This window comes from Micropterus salmoides, unplaced genomic scaffold, assembly GCF_014851395.1.
Source record: "Micropterus salmoides isolate LMB-PRFRI ecotype aquatic unplaced genomic scaffold, ASM1485139v1 Ms_hic_scaffold_3, whole genome shotgun sequence".
Lineage (NCBI taxonomy): Eukaryota > Metazoa > Chordata > Actinopteri > Centrarchiformes > Centrarchidae > Micropterus > Micropterus salmoides.
Window position 1 is genome coordinate 27,624,622 of NW_024042261.1, and position 23,228 is coordinate 27,647,849.

At 38.3% G+C, this 23,228-nt stretch overlaps 1 protein-coding gene across 5 annotated transcripts in view; it reads left to right on the forward strand.

Moving 5' to 3' along the window:
• Positions 1-14,642: 14,642 nt before the first annotated feature.
• Positions 14,643-23,228, forward strand: part of igsf9ba (immunoglobulin superfamily, member 9Ba) — an 87,862-nt gene continuing 79,276 nt past the window's right edge. For 3 of the 5 annotated variants that reach the window (XM_038693944.1, XM_038693946.1, XM_038693949.1), the window contains exons 1-2: positions 14,643-14,917; positions 18,302-18,325. In XM_038693944.1, the coding sequence (XP_038549872.1) occupies positions 14,854-14,917; positions 18,302-18,325 (88 nt within the window). In that variant the 5' untranslated portion in view covers positions 14,643-14,853. The remainder of the gene's footprint in view (positions 14,918-18,301; positions 18,326-23,228) is intronic. The other 2 variants (XM_038693945.1, XM_038693947.1) reach the window with 1 other exon arrangement.

A 23,228-nucleotide genomic window follows, 5' to 3' on the forward strand; every position in this document is an offset into this window, starting at 1 on the left:
GATATATGTACCTTATTTGAGTATTTCTCTGCTACTTTAAAATTTATACTCCACGATATTTTAGAGGCAAATATTGTACTTGAACTTTATTTACTACTGTAACGTTAGTCAATTTGCAGAATTAATAATACATATAATCAATAAATCAATAAATCGATTATGATGTAATATTATCAGTGTTGGGCAGTAAGTTTCTGTAATATTATTACTTTTCCCATTATCTAGTAGTGAAATGGATTACTATTTCCAAAACAGTAATTAAATTACAGTTACTAATCCAAGTAACGCTCCGTTACTGCGTTACTGAACGCACCATGCTTGTCCTGAATGCGCGACTGCGCGGCAGGTCAGCACCGGTCAGCACCGGACTTTATGTTGTTCAGCTGTTAGCCAAAAAGCTAGGGAAGAATGGAGAAGAGGAATAGGCGTTCTTTCCACAGCTGTGGGCTAATATTGCCATTATGGTGTCATAATAATATGCAGTTTAAGGTGGTAGTGCAAGAGATACAGTAACAGAAACGAGTACGTAGTTACTTTTACCACCAAGTAATAAGTATAGTAATAATTACTTTTTATGGAGTAGCCTAATAAGTAACTAGTAACTTATTACAATTTCTGAGTAACTTGCCCAACACTGATTATTATAGGTTAAGATAATACTTTATTGATCTCCAGGGAAGATGCACAACATGCAGATGAAGTACATCAATTACCTCCACATTTACCAGCTGAAACATTGTGATGTGATTTATTATTCTGAAATGGGCCGTTCTGCAGAATGAGTTTTTCTTTCGGGAACTAAGTATACTTTGATGTTAAGACTATTGTACTTACACTTTAGTAAAATGTTGAATGTTGGGCTTCAGTAAAATACCTGAATACTTCTTCCACCACTGCTAATACCACACTGTAAAAACTACTCCATTACAAGTCCTGCATTGAAAATGTTATTTAAGAAAAAGTATGTAAGTATAATCAGGACAATTTACTTAAAACACTAAAAGTAAAAATACTCAATGCAGTGCTCCTATGACATTCTGTGTATATATATCATTAGATTATTATTAGCCTAATGCATTAATGTAAAAGCAGGATCTTACTGCTGTAGCTGGTTGAGGTCGATGTCATTTTTAACTATTTTGCACATTATTACCAATGATTATTTTTATTATATGCTTTACATATAAATATAAATCGACAGATTGTTTGGTTTCTAAATATTCAGAAAATAGTGATAAATGCCATCACAATTACCCTGAGCCCAGAGTGACACCTTCACAATGAAGGTCTAACCGACAGTCCAAACCTCAAAATTATCAAAATATTTATTAGAATTATTTACATGATTATAAAAGAAAAGCAGCAAATAGTCCACAAAAGCTGGAAACAGGAAATATTTTTGCATGAAAAAAACAAATTTTTTTCATCATGTAATTTGTAAAGTACAAGTACCTCAAATCTGTATGTAAGTACAGTACTTGAGTAAATGTAATTAAATTCTACCACTGTCCAAATCACTCACAACCGTGTTGTTGAGGGAAAGTGTCAACCTACACCCTCTTTCTTTCTTTCTTACGGTGAGTATACATACACAACAAACAGCTTATCTCACTGACTTAACAATGAAGCACATATGGAAGAGAAACAATATTGTCACCCTTTCTACAGCCATTTAGCCAAACATGTATTTTCCTTCTCCATACAAACAAATAGTAATCCTTAACATAAATATTTGCCTGAATGACCTCCTTTAATTATAATTGTATCTATCATGCACTTTCACACATTTAATTCTGCCAAGGGGCATTTCTGCTTTAACTAGGTTCACCCACCCTCTATATGTTTTTGTGGGGAGAGTTTCCCCATTTTCAAATCACATACTAAATCACATTATTATTATTATTATTATTATTATCAGTAGTAGTAGTAGTAGTATTGTATTATGCACTGCATGCTTTAAAAATGAATCCCACTTAAGCTTAATTTTTAAACAGTTTTAATGTAACATTTACAAAAATGAATGCAGACATATTCAACTTGACGGAGCACCCACTACAAGAGCCCCACTTATTGATTTCCATATAAAAACAAACAGAAACCACATAAAGGCCTAAAACTAATACATCCAAAAATCCACCCCAATATAGTGAAACAGCACATTTTCGAGTGGCCTTTTATTGTGGCCAGCCTAAGGCACACCTGTGCAATACCCATGCTGTCTGATCAGCATCTTGATATGGCATACCTGTGAGGTGGCTGGATTATCATGGGAAAGGAGAATTGCTCACTAACACAGCATTTTTACAGATTTGTGAACAATATTTGAGAATGTCTGTGTACATAGAGAAAGTCCTAGATCTTAGAGTTCAGCTCATGATGAATGGGGGCAAAAACAAAAGTGTTGCATTTATAATTTTGTTCAGTATAGTTAATGATCTAAAAACATATGGTTCTTTAACAACAGTTTTCTGGACCTATATCTATTTTTCACAAATATAGGGGAGATAACAAATTGGTTCACCACAGAAACAATGGCTCAAAATATTTGTGTATAAAATGTACAAAACTAATGTGAATTATTAAAACAGATGTTGGGTTGATGGAGGGAGGTGAGCAATAGTTCTGCTATATGAGCCTTGTAATGGGAATTTATACTCTTTTACTTGAATTCCTATTGTTTCATGCATGAAATTATTTATCCTTGTGTTCAAGCTGCCATTGCAACAGTTGTTAAGCATCACTTTGGATGACTCAACAGATAGAGGCAAAACATTTCTCCTATGGATAGATATGTATTAACACATGCAGCTGGACAACTGTGTATTAATTGAAGTTCAAATGGTCTGTTACTCTTATGAGTAACCATCGGGAGAATCCATACGCAAAATAATTAAATATTGCAATAAATCTCTGAAAGAGCTGTTTTGTTGCATCCACATAATTTTTTTTACACAACAAGCCCTGAATACTGTTTATAATGGTGATTACAAATGGGCTGTTCTTTTACAGTTTTAAACAAGGTGTAACCAAATAAATTAGTTTGGATCACAAGTAGACTTTGTGTTTTAGAGAGACAATAGGCTAAGTAAATGTCAAAGAGAGCCTTTAGTACTGTTCCACATTATGTCTAAGTTGTATGTACAATAAAGCCTACATATTAACGTGTTAAATTCATTTTAGACACAAATAAATTAAATTAAATTAAATTAAATAAAGTGTACATGCTTCTTTTGTTTGATGAACTATTTTGTGTTGGTTGTGACAAGGATCATAGATAATGCAATTTAACTTACATTTTGAGATTACTTCTCAGAGTCTGCCTGTCTGCTTTTTACCTGTAAGACAAAACTGAGGGCATTTCCAATGTGTATAAATCACTACAAGGGCATCAGGGCGGAAGATGAACCGTTCACAGACAGGAAATGCATGTACATCATATTGCCAGGCATTGATCTCTAAATGGCAGTTTCTCCTTTGGACCAATCCTCATTGCCAATCATCAAAATAAATATTACCAGGCCATTATGTAATCAGTGCCAAATGCTAAATTAAATGAAAAAATAAACAGAATATTTTTGCAATATCTGAATTTTACTCATAATTTAAACAATTTACACATTTTACACAATATAGCAAAATTCTCTGTAGGTTTGCTGAGATCAAAGGGACCCTTCTTAAGATTAAATTAACGTCATTTATTTTCGAGTTGTATTTATTTTTATTGCAACATTGGTTGTCCCAGTCCTTTCTGTGTGTTCCTCCCACCATCCAAAGACAGCAGGCTAGGCTAATTGGTGACTCTAAATTGCTCTAATGAATGTGAGTGCGAGTGGTCATTTATTTCTGTGTGCCCTGTGATGGACTGACGACCTGTCCGCCTTTTGCCCAATGTCCCCTCCCGCGACCCTGCATAGGCGGGATAAGCGGGTATGGATGATGGATGGATGGACGGATTTATTTTCATTGCTTAGATAAAGCAGCTGCTTGATTCCTGCAAATAAACAGCAGGTGGCAGTGTAAAACCAGACATTATTGCAGCTGTCAATACATCAGACACATCCAAATAACAGCACCATTTCACTGAATTTAATGTGTGTGTGTGTGTGTGTGTGTGTGTGTGTGTGTGTGTGTGTGTGTGTGTGTGTGTGTGTGTGTGTGTGTGTGTGTGTGTGTGTGAATGCAACCCTCTGATCCACCCACTAAAAAATAACAAAGACAAAAAAGGGCAAAACAAAATAACTCGTGGACCTCTTTGAATACTCCTGCTCCACAAGACCATCCTGCTGGTTGTATTATGTTGCTAGGCAATCATTCCTCTGTTGCAAGGCCCCTTCTGGCTGCCCTTTGTTGAATCTCACAGAAAACTGTACACAAGGAGCTTGTTTTTACTGTAATTTCAATGAAAGGACATTTGCATCAGAAGTGTATGTGATCATGGGGGAAAAATAAATTTACTTCAGTCTAGGTAAATCTCATTCTGAGCTACAATCACTGTTAAAGTGAGTCATATTACAGGTGTTGCTTATAGACACCTTCATTTCCTGTAGTATGTCGTCGTGGAACTAGGTGGTTACAGTTTGTTTGTGCCTCCATGCATCATATTCACTGCAAATGTCTGTCTTTCACGATACGACAAATGCATTACTGTTGGTTTTGGATTTAATATCCACTCTCCTATCTGGTCTCAAACCCATGAGAGCCCTGTACCTGTAAGCTTGACAGACAGGTCTAACACCAACCAAGCTATTTAAGGTGTGCGCTGTGTTAAAATAAGCTCAGGATATGAAAGCATATCAGCCTGCATTATTATGCTAAATCTACGGTGAAATAAAACGTCAAATTTCTTTTACAAAAAGAAGATTAGGTGCTGCAGGATGAATAAATGAAATAAGTTTATGTTTTATATTTTCCCCAATAAAGGGTAGCATTAACAATATATTAAGAACATAATATAGAGATTGTCACTATATTCCAGTATCAATAAAACATCTGTTGTTGGGCTTTATTAGTGCAAACTGTGGATGAAGGCCTAAAAAGATCATTATTGTTGTAGAAAAATTTTATTCAGCAATTTTTATTCAAAATTTTCAGTATTTATAAAAAACTTTTAGATTTTTTCCTCGTAGTGATGTGTTTGATGCTAACACCAGCGACTCAGTCTGGCAGAGCCTATACGTCATAAGCAAGCATTGACAGTGTAATTACTCTCACTGTTAAAGAGGGCAGACAAAAGTTCTGCACTGCAGGTTTAAAGCTATGATAAGCATGTAGGAGAAACTAGCAAGAGACAGCTAGATTTCAAAAGTATCCAACTGTAAAAAATAATTCAACAAAACAAAAAAACTCTCTTTCATGCACAGTGAAGCAGTGCGCACATGTAGGCAGTTAGGTCAAGCAGGTAGGCCATGCTTATATAAATATAAAGAGATATAAAAAGAATTTCAACAAATGATACAAAGAAATTGCCTACCCCAACTTTAAATAAAATACAGTATTCACTCAAATGTGAATGCTCTAAAATGTAGTTCCTCTAATACACAAATACATTTTTTCCTCTTAGCCCACACTTTTCATTCTTTTCAGTCATTCTTTCCATTAGTTATAGTACAGAGAAAAAAGTCCACAGTAAGTAACTTTGTATTATTATTGCAGAGATTTCTGCAAGGACCTGCAATAACTATGTCTTGTTTATCTCAATTCACACATTAGGGGAGATGCTAAAGCACACCCAGAGTGGAATACTGGCATTGCAGACTTAATGATACACACATCCTTATAAACATATTCAGGGACAGCAAACCAAGTAAAGTATTATTTATTATATGTGGTCCAGGCCACAGTATTCCGCCATGTTGATATGAACTATTGTAATACACCATCTCTATGCTTCAAGATAAATGATACATGGGTGGGACTGATAATGGCACTCCAAGTCTTAAGTGATTCAAAGAAATGCTAATGTACACTATATTGGGATGTATATTGGTCATAATTGTCATAGTTTCTTTGATGGATATCTAAGTAACCTTCTGTGAGTGTCAAAAACCTGCTCTTTGAAGATTCCCATGGAGCTCCCAGCCCCCTTCTAGCAGCTATTTTCAGTGAGCATGTAAAGTGAGAGTTTTCCTTTTCCTGCTAATCTTTCTGCTTCTGATTATTCTTTTCTCGCCAATTCTGTAATCTAATTGCGTCTTTAGGGTGTAGTCTGCATCCCAACTTGAAACTGTGGAGATTCTTCAGGATGAGTGTGCTATTTTGGGCCTCTGCTCTTTAAGAGTTTTATTTTACATACTGAAGATTGCAGCTTACACACATTCTGCAAGCTGCAGCCCAAAAAAGTGCCAACAGGGCTCTTCACAGCAGGAGTGGGACTTTTAGAAGCAGGCTTCAGATAGAGAAGTAGCTCAAAGTCCCAGACTTGTGTGGAAAAAGGTTAACGAACAAAGCAGGAGGGGACGAATTTCATCATCATCATCATGGCGGCTAAGTGAGGGCGGCAGGAGTGACTTATAAATGTGTCCATTAAGCTGGGATTCAGAGGGGTATACAGATTATTTGAATTTACAGCATTAATTATTTTTTTGACTATTATCAAACTGAGATATAATCCACTAAACACTATTTAACATATGTGGTTTTCCATTTAACTTTAATGTTTCACATCATATACTAGTTTTCCTGATCACTGCTAGTGTGCACATTTTTTGTTTAAAGTACACTCGCATTTCATGCATTTATCATTATCTTATTAGGTCAGTGGTCATCCAGCATTTAAATATACAGTAGTTTCTTTCTTTCGTCATAAGTCAGAAAATGTATCTCATTTTCCAAAACAAGTTGATATTTTCATTACTACAAGCAAAGATATTATAACTGTATATATATCTATAACTAGGAACATATTCTTAAGTTTAAACTACTTCTTACTCCACTAAATTTATTTTACAGATAGAAATCCTATAATCACTTCATAAAATAAGATTATTGGCACAGATTAAACTGCTCAACAGTGAATAGTTACAATTAAACCAGACTACATTAAAATGCTTCTTGCAAGTGTATGCATCACTAACAATGATCTAATAATATAACAAATAATATATCTCTGACAGATCTATAATAAGTACTTTAAATTCATTTTGCTGATAATACTTTTGCACTTTTACTTTGAAATACAATTTTAATGTAAGAATATGACCTGAATACTTCTTCCACCACTGCTATATTTAAATTCCATATTCTGTAGAGATTATTACCTCTTGGTTGGCACATCCATAGTAAGGTTTAACTGACCCTGTACTAAAGATCAAGCTTCAGCAAGAGCAATGATTCCAGACACTTATAGATGCCGATTAATTATCTGCTAAAACACTCTCTTCAAACATTATATTTATAAATAATTTGCAGTCAATACTTAGCTTTTTATTGGTTTATGCTCTATGAAGCAGTGCTGCTGATGTCAATATCTCAGAGAATATGAGAGCTGAACTACGTAACATGTCATGACCAGCACCCAGTGGAATACTTATTTAAATCATTTACCAACCAAAAGGTAATAATCTCTATAGAATATAAAATAAAATAAAAAAAATAGCAGTGTTGATAGACGTATTCAGGTCATATACTTAAAAGTAGCAACACTCAATGCTTTAAAAAGACTCCAAGTAAAAGTCTTGCGTTCAAAAGTTCACTTAAGTAAAAGTACAGAATTTTTAGCAACAAAATGTACTTCAAGTATCAGAGTAAAAGTACTCATTATGCAGAATGGAACCAGTCAGTGTTAAATCATATTACTGGATAATCATTTTTGAATTAATGTGTGAGCTGTCCTTTAATGTTGTAACTCAACGCAAAGAAGCCTTGCTGAAATTATCAAACACAGGGGTGATAGGAAGAACATCAAGTGTCTTCTTGGTTCCCATCAGTTAAATAGGCAACCAATCCATCAAGTGTGGTTAGATAAGCTTTGCAGGCTCACCCTAAAACACACCTAAAAGTGACCAATCACATGTATTAGGCCCAAAACTTTTGTTCACTAACCCTTGCCATGTTCTCCATGTAAGCATTATCTTAACTGTATTGCCGTCATCATCACCAACAATACCAGCAGAATGTGATTTGGCAGGAGGATGGTGAGCTGTTGCCTTTCCCTTTGGCAAGTCATCAACCCTGCAAATATTACGTTTAAGCACACTGTAGGTATAAAAATGTACAGTAAATATGTAATGTTATATGACAGATTGTTATATGACAAATTTGAAGGAAAACTGGTCCATTGTGTCACCTCAGATTCAAATCAGAGGTAAAGAAATGTAAATGTGATTACACTGACTTTTGAATAAGTCAATATATGTAATCACTCAATACAAACTCTAGCAGGTAATTAGTGACAGTTTTAGTTCTGCTGTAATAATAACCTGCTCGAAGAAGGCGTCTAACCTCAATAGCTACAGTAATATTAATCATTAGGGAATAGACTGTACTGATCAGCTGGCTGGGAGGCTATATCAGTTTGCGTTGCCAAGTACTGCAGATAGTTTCTATATTGGTCGCAATGGGATTAACTCTCTAAAAGTTATCACATTGAAAAACAAGTTGGAAAACAATAATGTACCCTCTCTCTCAAACACACACACACACACGCAGATACTCCCCTCCCCCACAGTACAGTAACTGAACTTGATCTTTCTCTGCTATAAAGAGATGCTGTTGACAGACTTCCAGAGAGGCTAAACAGCACTATGGTGCTATACAGAAGTTATATCAGGCACTGCACCTACAGCTCAATTAGCACTGTTGTATTAATAGATTTCACACACATAATGCACAGGAGAATAAGTGTTCAGTGACTTGATGATTTCAGTGTGATAACAGGAGCAGACAGCTTTAAATTAAGATTTTTGTTTCGTTTGAACATTGTGTAACTGACCTTTTGCTTGGAATATAACTAACAGGGTGTATTTTCAATAGACCAGTGGTTCTCACACTCATGACGTCAAGAAAAGTTCATGTACCCCCCAATTCTTATCAATATTGGAGGAGCAAAAGGAGCCATGTGAAATTTGATTGGAATAAAAGAAATGATCCGGGTCTGCACGATAGCATCAGCAAAGTGTTATTGTTTATTCAACTTAGTTCCACTCTTTATTTGTCCCCTGGTCAATTTACGCGGTTCTTTCCCCACCCAGGGGGGGCAGCCCCCCAATTTGAGAATCACTGCAACAGACTAACTAGTAAGGAGCTCTATTTCTGGCAGTACACATTAGTGTTGTAGTCAAGACCGCCCAAACCGAGACCAAGTTTATCGAGACCGTGACAAGATCAAGACTTTTAGGGGCTGAGTCCAAGTAGAGTCCAACACAGAGGGAGGACGAGACTGAGTCAAGACCAAGAACAGTTCCCCACATTACATGACACACAATAAAATGTGGAACAAGATCATAGGTACTTCTCAAATTGATCTGAAAGATCAACCTTCCCATAAAAACACCCACATATAAACATTAAGAGCTGAAATCAAGATAAAAATCTTTATTCAACACTCCTTTTCCATATTTAACATCGGGGGGAGGGGTGACGGTTGTTAACGGTAATTATATTACTCCATGTGAAGACTTAATGAATGGACTTAACATTTATAACTTAATATTCAGTTATTTAACTTTCTGAGGTGAAACACAGTACACAAAAAGGACGTAGGGTGGTGCTTCACTGCTCCCATATTTATTTTCGCCCCTTTAGGTTGATTGTTCACATACTCCGCTGATGAGCACCGAACATGACAAGTGATTTTCATCTGAGAAGAAGTGCAGAGAATGAAAGTGACGTTGAGGCCCTGAGCCCTCATTCCAACGCAATGCACGTGTCATTCAAATCTGCCGCTGCATTTTTATTATAACATCACACTGCACTGTCTCTATCAGCACATCCAAGGCAAGTTTAGACACCATATTCAGAAAAAAAACAGTAAATATATGTAAGTTCAGTAATTCACAGCAGAACGTTTATTATTCTTCACCTGTTTAAAGAGTTTAACTTTCATTTTAAAGCCATTTTTAATTAAATGAGACTTGATTATGCATTACATATCACATATATGCAAGTTGTGATCGCTAGCAACATCTTGCTCTGATGAAGTTAGGCTTATGGATTACTTTGTAAAGGTGAAGTGTGTCAGTGCTGACATATAGAATATAAGGACAGGGGACCAATGAGATAATACATTTGGTGGATATCATCTCACCTCATGTTACAGTCAATTACAAACTATCGAACCACAAACCCATTTGTTAAAGTTTAGTGTGGCATCAGATTTCACCAGGGAACTCTCTGAAAGTCTCCTGAATCCCTGCACCTCACTTCAAAAGCAGCTTTGAGACTATTGAGGCTATAATTAAATGAAACACCACAAGAGAGGTTTTCTTTTCAGATGCATACATTCTTTATTGCATAGACTACATATTCTGCAGTATTCCTCTTTTTACAGTATGCGTTATAACATAGCAAAAGGCATTTCTGGCAATCAGCTAGGCCACAAACAAGGTTTACCTAACACGACCACATCACCCCCATCCTCAAATCACTCCACTGGTGTCCTGTTTTACTCAGGACTGAGTATAAGGTCTCCCTCCTTATCCACCAGTGCATCCATGGTGAAGCCCCCCCCCCCCACCTCAAGGAACTCCTCAAACACACTTACGGAGATCTGCACTCTGCTGAGTGTACTTACCTAGTTGATTATCAAAATAGTTGCTGATTAATTTCCTGTCAATTGATGACAATTAATCGACGCATCATTTCAGCTATAATAATGACAAGCCACAGCAGCTAATCTGCAAATAAAATGATTGATCCAAAAGTCTCTAATGGTACACTACATTACAGAAGTACATTATAGCCCCAAACTCTCAGATGGTTACACCTACAGGCTAATTTCATTCATTATACGTTATTGTTAAGATAATATGTTACACACTGAAAATAACTTTTCTAATTTTTCATATCCAGATTATGATTATTCTGATTATATCATCATCTACTAATAAAAATAAAGGATAAAACTGAATTTGTCATAATGATGAAGAAAAATAATCCCACATCTGATTTGGTCCAAATCACGTCACTGACAAATGCTAACATTGCATGCTCTTACATTGTTATCCTGAGTAACATTTTAATAAGCAAAAATAAACACAGAACTTAAAACTGAAAAGTGTTTTGCCTCTTGTGTAAAACACCGCTGACCACTACTGGTCAAAAGCATGAATTATACTTCGAGGGAGTGTGAGACTATAAGGACATACAGATTGTATAAAACACCATAAACAGACATGCGACAGAACATCTGTTCAGCAGCTGCCGTGCACGACATTGTGTTTAGTGCAGGCAGGTTAGTCGGCAGCAGGCTGACTGACTGATGCTGGATGGGGTCCTCAGTTTACACATCACATGTGTCTCTGTCACTAAAGCATCTGAGTCTGTGGAAGCATGTGGGTCTATGCTTAGTCACACCAGTGTAGAGATTTACACTACAAAGGAATAAGGAACAGTGCAAGAATTTGCTTTGGTTGTATTTGAATATTATGGATTAGAAATGCCATAATTGTACTATTTTTCCCCCAGTTTTCTATTCTATTCTATTTCTATTCTTCTGCTTTGGTGGACATATAAAAGCCCTCATCAAAGTAGACGTCAAAATTTGCCTGCTGGCAGCATTGACACACTAGATCCCACTGGACAAAGGCCCTGAAAATAAAGGAATGTGCTGCACTTCAAGACAAATATCTATGAATTTTTCAATTCATTGTTTTTGGCAGGGCACCTGAAAGATAGCTGATCCAGAGATCCTGATCTTACCTTGTTCCAGCACAGAAAGGAAAATTGTTTTCTTTGATTGCTGCTTAAAAGAAGACTAAACAGTAACTTTTAATTGTACTGTAAACCCAAGAAAATAATAGGTAAACCAAAAGTTAAGTTATGCTCTCATTTATTTAGTTACAGACCCATGAATTGGATACAGTGACTCCCTGTAACAGCTTCTAAAATGGTGGATTGGACACAGTGACTGTTTATGGGAATATCCTTTTTCTGATCATTGAGAGGAATGAAACTCAGTAAAAGAGGAATCTGATGAATTATGCATGTGACAAGGGATTTACATGTTTTTCTTGGGCAGTGCCACTTGTCCCCTCTGCATTCAAAATTTAGAAACATCGCATGTTCCCTCCCTGCCCTTTGGTAACTCAGGCTGTAAAACTAATCAGATAATCTGAACTGTTCTTACTGTTTCTCTGCCCTGGCTTGTAGAAAATCAAAGTCTCTCATGGGGAAGGAAAAACAGAAAACTATCTCTCCTGTGGTCTTATGAAGCAAATGTCATATCATGTGTTTCGCTATGGAAACAGACTTTAAACTTATCAAGGCTCATTGCTACTGAAGTTACAGGCCTACAGCATGTTCTGGTGTTGTGTCAGCACTTCTGTAACTTTAGGTGAGGGTTGCAGGAGGCTGTGTAGGTAATGTGACCTTGTTTGCCATGCAGCAGTCTTAGCACACTACACTGCACACCTCCCCTGACGGTAATTGTAAGAATCTGATGGATGCCCCGCCTTCAAAATGGTTTGGCCCTCTCTGCAGAGTTTAAAATGTGAAGTCTCCATTTTTCCCTTTTTAGTCACACAGCTGTATGACTAAACAAGGACTCCCTGCCACACAACTATTGATAATTAGGATCCATAACTTATGACTCACAGTTTCAGTTGCATATGCCGTTGAGTCTTCTGCAAAGCAAAGCTCCAGCAGTAGTCAGGCTGGTCTCTTACAGGCACAACATTTATTAGAGCTTAAATTCTCTTTTGCTTCCAACACTACATCTCCTGTCTATACACTGAAACATGTAGAGTGCTGTATGTGTGTGGTATTGTGTGGCAAAAGTAAACACAAATGTGTAACATAAATATGTTTTTGTTTTTGTTTGTCTCATTTCCTATCTTGTTAATCATGGAATCTGGCAACCCCTCAGATTGATCTGACATCCCTTTAGGGGATTCCACCCAGACTGGGAATCACTGTTGAGAAATACTACTGAACAAACAAACAGACGGCAGACAAATGGAAGGACAAACCTGAATAAAGGATCAAAGAAATATAACAAATGCAAATGCATCCATACAGAGCACAAGAAGGGTCAATGAGTGATTTGAAATATTCACTTTCACCAGATCACAACTATGAGAGATTTTGGAGCGACATGATAGAAAGCACAGCGACCAAGGGAGGAATATCTTTAGGAAGAATGGTGTTCACTCTTTCAGTGTTGTTTCAAAGACTTGGACATTACATGCCAAGGAGCACTAATGTTTTTCTGGCTGCACATGGTTGCCCAACACCTTATTGTTACATGCCATCTGTATTTAGCATGCTCACTGATGTGATGCTTCCATATGAGAACACAAGCAAGCAATGTTGTTATGGTCTTTTAGCCTACTGCATTCTTTAGGGTTGCAGGCGAAGCTCAGACTGTATTCAAGTCCGCTTGAAACTGAGCCCGAGCTGCTTGCAAAATAGTGATAAAAATTTTCAAATGTGTTGTGGAAATATTACTCAGCAGGATGTTACTGCAGGACTAAAAAAGGTCTGCAGAATAAAATTATGGCAGATGTCACCACCTTTTTTTTTGTTGACTATCTTTGATTTCAGACAAGAATATGACAAAAAAAGAAAAAGAAGGGGGGAGGGAGACAGACAGACACAAATTCCTAGACACAACTGTGACAAATTCAGCAGAAAATTACTAAATATGGCTCTGAGACTATAGTCTCCACGTAATCTCTCTCACATGAAACATCACCTAGGCTATATGATTAGGCTATATCCCAGGCAACACACCCAGCAGCCAGTGTAAGCGGAGATCTGAGCTGATGTCGAGCAGCCAGAGGCGCACAGACGTTATGGTCCTTCCGTGGTCATGCATGTAGAAAACAGGGGGAGTGAAATCTGAGGCAGCCTTATCAGCGGTAACCATGTGTGCGCAGTGGGCAGACAGAGCTGCATCCTCGCGCTCGCTGCCGAAAACAGGCGAACGGTATTGTATCTGTCGCCACACCCATCACATAAAGCCAGACACGGCGTGGAAGTGGGGAAGGGTTTCATGTCGGTGACAGCGACATGACAACAGCCGAGGGCTATGGGTGAGCGACAGATGAGTCACACACATCCACCAGCGTCCCCTCTTTATCCATCGAGAAAACTTGCGGCATAAATAGCTGGGTGGTGCCAATAATTATATGATGAATAGCGCAAAAATGCTGTCCGTGCGTGTGCGCGTGTGTATGTGTGTGTAAGAGAGTGGATGATGGGCGGTGATGGTGCACGTGGGGCCAGTTTAGGAGAGGTATTTAAAGATGTGGACACGTCTCTCTGTCAATGCGCATGATACTGCGGTTCCACTACTATGGCACGCTCCAACTCACCTTGAATCGGCGCACGGCCGCTCTCCTGTCATTCGGGTGCGGGGCCGTACGGAGAACCAATACACGCCCCAAAGCCTCAATCAGCAGCCAATCCAATGACAGAAGAGGCGGACCTGTGGATGCATTCTCACACTTGGTTTCACTATGCGCTCGTAAAACGGCTCCGTCTACTACAAACGCGGCGGTGCAGGTGCTCTGTCTCTTCGGGAGAGGATGCGGATGGAAGGACGGGGGAGGGAAGGGATGAAGGGAAACGCCACGAGGAAAGAAAATAGGATATGAAAAGGGGCTTTTGCTAAGAGACCGTGAGGTGCAAGGTCGAATATGAGAGATTGGTTGAACGGGGCACTTTGCGTGGTAATAGCTGGTCGGCAATAGTACTATGATTTGGTATGTGGCCACTCTGATAGCAAGTGTATTCAGCACCAGAGGAACGGCCGCTCAAGGTGAGTTGAAGTGCAATATATCTTGTGCCGCACATAGAATATGATGTCTGCTGTCTCCGCGTGGTACTGCTTTTTCTAATCGCATGGCAATTTTATTTGGCATGTTAGGTCATATGAACTGTGGGGGCTCTTTCATCCTAACAAATGGCTGCATCTCATATGTCACGTGAAAGTTCAGCCCTGGTTAAATCGTATCAGGGAAACAACAATTGCCTTGAAATGGCCTGGCCTCATGTGCATGATATGTGAGACAGGATGACCCACGTCTGTGATACGAATGCTATTCAGTGTCCAGACAGATTGACACAGATGGTTTGGTTGATAACGGCTGTTAGGCTTGTAGGTAGTGTGTGATTAAACAGCGAAACAAATGGGAAATAACGTTACTGCTGCTGAGGGGGAAATGTGTGCATTGTATCATAGCGAGCAGTCCCGTTTGAGTTCTCTAGAGAGGGGTGTGACCGTCTCAGCCCTCAAGATGGAAAAGTAACTAAATAAATAATGCATTGCGTGTCAGATAAAATGCACTCTTGAATTGATAACCCGGTGCTGCATGCATGGGATTTATATGCTGAGTTACACACTGCACATGGATACGGTCACAGTAGCCGTGTCCGATGCACCGAGCACATACAGGCTGCAATTGGCTCGCCCACCGGTTCATAAACTAGTCATTCCTGGAGCAACAAACCGCACAATATCCCTTTTGTTCTTATTTTTTTTTGCCGGAGCACACTGTATTGACCCATGTACTTACTTAACCTTGCTTTTCCACTAGTGTCCAGACGAGGGAGACATGTGACAAGCTGTAGCCTGGTAACTGATCCCAATGACCCCACATACCCAGTCAAAACTGGTCTGCTCACAGGTCTGGCTCCTCCTGTGAAGAGGTCCAAGCCAAGCACAATGTGACAACTTTCCTGTAATAATGCAGTGAAACACACGACTTGGGAGCAGAGAACCTCTCATGGGTGTGATTGTTAAAAGTAGAAATTATCCATTTTATGAAGGCATTGATAAGGGCTTAATAATATCGACTCAAAGGTGTTGTCTGGTATTGGCACTGCAATGAAGGTGATTTACTTTTGAATAGGCTTACAGGCTGCACCAGAGAGTCACAAATCACACTGTAGTCTGCTAGTAATTACAAATGAGGGCTGGTCTACTTCTGCTTTTACTGTGTCCCAGAATATAGTGTCTGAACCCAGTCTGATGCCAAACAGAACCGCTGAAATACATCTTAACACAAACTGTGACTCATTTTTCACCCTTTTGCTAATGACAAATACAACACACCAACCTGTAATCAGAGTATAAGTTTAGTTATATAGGCCTACATGAATTGCAGCATAATTAATTGACGGTTATTTGAGCAATGACATGTATAATGTACCAAATAAGTAGAGAAGAAATCATAGTGTGTTAAAACATTAAGATAAAATCATGACATTAGCATTAGGAGAAGCTTGGTATTTTGGGAAATAAGCTTATTCAGTTTCTTGCTGGGAATTAGATGAGAAGATCTCATATATACCCATCCAGTATGAACCTGCAACAAGCAGCCGATTGGCTTAGGTTAGTATAAAGACTGGATACAGAGGGAAACTGGTAGCCTGACTCTATCTGAATGTACAAATTCACCTAGCAGCCCCTTTGTAGCTCTCTAATTACCATGTGTGTTCAAGTCATGCAAAAATAGCAATGTAAAACAAAACCGTTTGGTTTTATGAGGCGCTAAGCTAAGGTAAGCTAAGCTAACCAGCCGTTTGATATTGATCTCATGATGGAGCATATTTTCCCAAAATGTGGACATATTCCTATTCAAGTAATGATAATTAAATGAGGTGCCATCTTGATACACCTGCTCTTTGATAGTAAGCTGCAAACCATATGCTTTCCGGTTGAAAGCCAAAGTCATAGTTACCTAACCCTAATCTACCCATTAGAAAACCATATTAAAGACAATTTGATGGGTTTTCACTTGTCATGGTGGGAGGTATGACCACTAATAACATGATTTCATTTACCTCATGCATGAGCGCTATTGATCAGATTTCAAGGTACAAATTAACATAAATCGAAACAGATTGCTCCAAAACATACATAAAAGTTGCATTACGGCAGCAGAGTTGAGCTGAGACTTTGTTCTTTTCTCTTGAGTGGTATTTTGTTATATGTGCCCTTTGCTCAATGTTATGTATGACCAATGACCCAAAGAGTCTGCAGAAAGACATGGGCAACAAATGTTTTACTTTCCTGTTATAAGGAATTAAAAGTGCTTACATTTCTATATTAGGTCTATATTTGGATGAAGGGGGCAGAATAACAGTTTTACTGCAAAGACTGGACCATCAGATAATACTATTTCAATCAGGAGTGACTTCATCTGAATGAACAAATAATTGACATGTCCACAGTGAATATGGGAAATGTGAAAAGTCTTTGGTAATTAGACCACATTGTGACATCATGGTATTTAAAGGGGGTGGTGAAGCCATGATGTGGTATAGAACCCCCCGCCCCGATGGAGTCTAGACACTAGTGGTGGTGGTGGGATGAAGAGAATGCTAAGGATCTGGATGTGATGAGGAGTGTACTTCTGATGAGCAGGAGGTAAACGTGGCAGAGGACGGATGCAGCAAGTTTGCACTGAAATGACAGCTGACAGCAGCAGAGAGGAGAAGAAATTTAAAGTTTGATAGTGACTATGTGGCAAAATCTGGTTGGTTTAACCAAAGAGTGAACACGAGAGACAGAATTGGGAGTGAATGAAGCAGCTGAGGCTTTTATCCAACGCAACTTACTTATACTTGCTGTATATGTCGGAGGTCACATGCCTCTGGAGCAATGAGGGGTTAAGTGTCTTGCTCAGGGACACAATGGGAATTGAACCCAGGTCTCCCACACCAAAGGCAAGCATCTTATCTATGCGCCATCACCACCCATCGCGGACATTAGTTATTTTTAGGAGAACAGTTGATGTATTTATTTTGAATGGATAATATTATAATCCTTAAGATTTTAGTCTTGGTTGATTTAGCGACACCTGTGGTTACTGGTGGTAAAAACAAAAGCGGTTTAATATTACAGGTCCCAGAATTCTGGGGACGGCAAAACCAGTTATTGCCATTTTCATAAAGAAGTCAGGCAGTAATTGTCCATTTTCCATCATTCTGTGAGCAGCCGTGATCTGATTTTATGCTGCACACAGCATGAGTCCGCAAACAGCAGGGCACAGTGAAAGGAGTTGTTTACGTCGCTAAGAAGTTGGAGGTGTGCGGCCTGTTGCCTGCAGCCTCCTTCTTGTTCCATTACTCCCTGAAATATTTCAAACTGATCCGCTGTCAAAAATGTTGAAAATGACCATTGTGTCTTATTTTGTAGATGCAGTTTTGATGAACTATAGCGGTAAGTGCCAAGGTCACTGACAAACACATTGCATTTCCTGTGACTACTTCATAATAAAAGTCAACTCATGTTTTGGTAGTGAAGTGCTTTTAATGTGAAGCTGCAGCAGTAGTAAATGTTCGGTTTGCATTAGTTTTAACTTAATTTTCTGGGAATGTCGCCGCCAACACCCAGTTCATAATACTGAAAATATATAAATATTGCCATACTTTCATGAGTGGGCCATAGCCTCAATCAGCATTGTGTTACCTCACTCGGCAATAGACAGTGACCCAAGGGACATTTATTTAAATGAAAATCTTTGAGATTTCCTCTTTAAATATCATGAGAAATATCATGACAGGATATTTTGTGTGATATCTTATATCACACAGCCCTACTTAAACATCCCCACTGACAGAGTTTCATTATGCTCAGATCACATCAGGCAAACAACAGCATCTACCAGAGGCTAGTAGTACAGCACAGGTCCACTGAATTTGTCTGGTCAGTTTCCTCCATTAGAGCTGCATATATTTGGAACACAATACCCAGCACTATCAGACAGTGCTGTACTCTCTTTAATTTTATATCACAATTGAAATCATGGCTGAAACATAACCAGTTATGTGAACATTAACCACGAAGTACTAAACATAGACTATTCTTTTTAATTTTTTTTGTATAATTTAATGTTTTAAATGGAAGGTTTTAGTTTTATCTGATACAATGTTTATTCCTGGTACTCCTGTTTGAAGTATAACGTTTGATGCCATGCTTCTTTTGTGGATTTGCCTGCCTAGAGACTGCTGAAGAAATTTAGCTATCTAGCTGAACTCCGGGACAGTCAATCACTGTCCATTGTTATAGTATATACTAATAAGGATGTTGTTAGACTAAAAGAGGTGACTATGTGGACTCTCATATTAACATGTTTGTTTTTGTTGGTGGCACAATATGATGCAATGCAGGTTGTGTTCTTCCCGTGCAGAGACATAGCGGCCATAAAGGTAGCGTCATCTGCAAACATAGGTAGTTTGAAGACGTGAGTGTAGGCAAATTTATTAATTACAATTAAATTAAATTAAATTAAATTTATATAGCACCAATTCACAACAACAGTTATCTCATAGTGCTTAATGTACATGGAATAGAAAGAAATCCATCTGAGGAGTTACAATTCTGATAATCAAATAATTATTTATGTTATTTAGCAAATAAATATGTCAAACAATTGTTGGTAACAGCCTGTCAGATATGAAGATGTGTTTGCTTTTTCTCTGTTTCATGTCATTGTTAATTAAATAGATTTCTCTCTGCCTGTTAGCAAATTTAAGACATTAGTCAGTACTGTAAGCTGTGATTGGCATTTAGTAGCTATCTATACGAACTTCAACAATCTAAAGAAACTATCCTCTGATTAAATAAAAAAAATGCTAGTGAATATCATAGTTGCATACTTAACATCCCTATACTGAGTTGCGATCATAGAGAGGCTGTGTCACAAGTAGAGTCAAAGATGCATGAAATGTTTCAAGTCTAAATAGGTCAAGTTTAGCTGGGATTATTTGCTGGTTGGCAGGATGGTGTTGAAAGTGGAAGGTGAAGTCAGTGGTCAGAATCCGGACATAAAAGCTGAGGGTGTCAATATGACTTTGTGGCTGTCATCTCTGTTGACTTTATCTGAAAAATTTGCCTGATAATGGAAACTGAAGCGGGGTCAAGCAATGGGTGTGTCATAACAAAAGGAAGATTTTGTTCAAAGGTTGACATGATGATTGGGCTCAGAGCCCAGCACACAATCACGGTTACTATGCACGGAAAATGTAAGGAAATAGACTTGAAGCGCAAAAATACGCTTTAGGGCGTGGCTGTTTGTGTATATAGTGAAAAACACGGCTGTAACTCAGCCAACACACACCTTTGGGGCTTTTTGATGTTTTGCTGCTGTGGTATTCTAATCAAAAATGTGGATTTGCAATTGAAAGAAACACTATATTTGCCTTTGAGTGCTACATTGTGCATAGGGTTGTCAGGCCATGGTCAGACAGAACACCGCGTAATAAAAGGTAGCCCCCTCATTCATTCAATGAATCCATTGGTTTGTCACAGTAGGGACAAAAAATTTTAACCTACCATTGCTAAAACGCAATGCAGTGTTTGCTGGCAATGTGCTGCACTGGTCAAATACAGGCACGCGCACATTCCTGGAGGATTACTTTGTAACATAAACATTTTCAAGGGTTGTAACACACTTCCACACATCAGAAACTGCTATGCGGTGTTTTGGTGTCTGATAAGCCTTCAAACTCATGGATCTATTACTTACACTGGCCATTCTGGATCTAATTTCATCATCTCATCGCTACCTACCCTAACAACACATCACCGCCAACGCAGCTCATTGCGTTTTTAAAATACAGGGCTGTTTTCAGTCTAAACGTGTGGTGAACAGCTTTGATCCCTGCACACAATAAGTTCGCCTGTGCCTTGTGAACAATCTCATGAACTTGGCAGTGTTCTTATTCTTGGCGAGTGCTGGAAGTGTTGGGTTTGTGGTTAGCTGTTTAATAAAATACTAAATTAAACATTACAAAAAAATAATTAAATTAAACAATTTAATCCACTTTCACAAACCATTCAAATTAATTACAGAAAGTTCAAAATTCTTGTACTTGAGTATTGTTTTTACAACCAGTTAACAATGTGGTTAACTGGTTGTAAAAAGAGTCCGAAGTCAGTGATTTAAACAGGATAGCTCAGGTATAAGTAATCAGTCACAATAAATGGACGGTCAAAGAAGTTTTCCAGAGCCAAATGCACATCGGGAGACAACATATGGTCGGGGAGACTCGAGGTTAGTTCAACAAAGTCAACGGTGACTTGGCAGCCGATCAAGGTGATGCAAGAAGGACGCTGATGGCAATACAGAAGTACTTAAATGTCATTGGCAAGTGTTGGGGAGTGGTATATGTGAAGGACTATTTTCAGCATGAGTGATGGCAGGCTGACTCTTCTCTCAGATCCTGTTCTGGGGCTTGCTGGTACTTTTTTAAGTGTTTTTTGAACTGGCTTTTGGCCAGATGGTATTCATCTATAACTCCCTCCTTATGAACCTGCTGCTTGAAGTTTGACTTGGATCTCAGGATCCCTTGTGAACTGTGGCTTGGCACATTTTTTCTTGTCGCGGGGTTTCTTCTGAAGGCATGCTCAAAGACAGAGATATATAGAGGCAGAAAGTATTTGTGAAGGTGTCGAAACTGCCACCAACGTATCTGAGGCCTCCCAGTAGTGCTGAAAGCCCTCCCACTGTCTCTGGAGTCCATCTTGAGATTGTGGTTCAGATAGACTTGGCTGTCTTCGGTTTTTGTCTGGATGTTGGAATTGTCTGGGACATTGTGTGAGACTGTTGTGGCTGATACCTTGAGATGTCTGAGGAAATGTCAACATCTGCAGTGTTTTCAAAAGTTTTAATGAAATGGGTAAGAGACATGTTTGTCTTTCTTAAAACATCTGCTGCAGTGCACTCATGTGCTTTCTGTTAAGACTACTTTTCTGTATTTGTTAAAATGCATAGGACACACCTCATAAAACTGCAACAATAGAATGTAAATGTTTTGGTGGAATTTCCTTTTAAATATGATTTATGCCAATAAATCACATTTGTTGAATCGTGTCAAGGTGTTTGGCTCTTAACATATATTAGAGTCCAAGCCCTCTTGACCTCTAAGAGCTCTTGCAGACCCTAGCAGCATTGTTAACAGTCTGGTGATGGGCACTAAATGACACAGTGCCACAGCGTTGCAGGGGATGGGTCATTTCTGTTTAAAAGCATTTAATTCTGCAAGTGACTACAGGAAAGAAAAACAATACTAGAAGAATGAGGTCAGTTTTCATTTTATTTCGTGGTTGTGGTTATTTACACGTTGCAACTTTGTCTTCTTGTTTTCTTTAGAGATTGTAGTCATGAATGCAGTACTCTTTGCTTGTTGTGTGACATGTTTTGAAGTTCTCAAAGTAAGATATTTTTATATATGGATAGTAAAGCACAGGAGATTAGATAAAGTCATAAACTACCACTGAAGTTTTCTGTACACTGCTGAGTTCCTTGGACAGTTATGTGTCTGTGCTGACATTACCGAATGTGTTGAGACCAGTAAGCTGAATACACATTGCTCTTTGTAGTGCAGGATTTTCTGTGCTGACCAATACAGTGAATGGATACATGACAGGTTGTATTGCAGAAAGAGCAGTATAACTCCTTATCATATTTCCCTCTCATTCATTCACTGATTTCTATTGCCAGTAGTAAAGGAATCATTCAGATCCTTTACTAAAGGAAAATATAATTTTACCACCATTTAAAAATACTTCACTACAAGTAAAATACCTGATTAAAATGGCCCTTAAATAAAAGTACAGTCATATTAAAATGTACTTGAAGTATAAAAAGTAAAAGTACTATTATGCAAAATGGCCCTGACAGTGTGACATTATATATATTTTACATTATTGAATTACTGATGCATTAACACGTGAACACCATTTTACTGTTGTCACTGTTCCTATTTTGTGATTTCATCTTTAGAAATTGTCATGCTTTATAAACTTATATATTGTAGATTATAGTTTTGTCTGAGAAGTAACAGTAACCGTAGCTGTCACATAAATGCAGTGGATTAAAAAGTACTGAAATGTGTATACAGAATACAGAAACACAGTACCTGAGTACTTGAATAAAAGTACCTAAACCAGGACCAGGTCTTGCTGGTATATGATGGTACTTAGCAGCACAAAGTCCCCGTGCAGCTCATCCAAACATTGCAAACAGCTTTTAATAAGAACCCAATTTAAGCTCCTGTTCTCTCAGAGCACCAATAAACAGTACTCACTCAGTTGTTGTCTAATCTTTAGCAGCATTGTG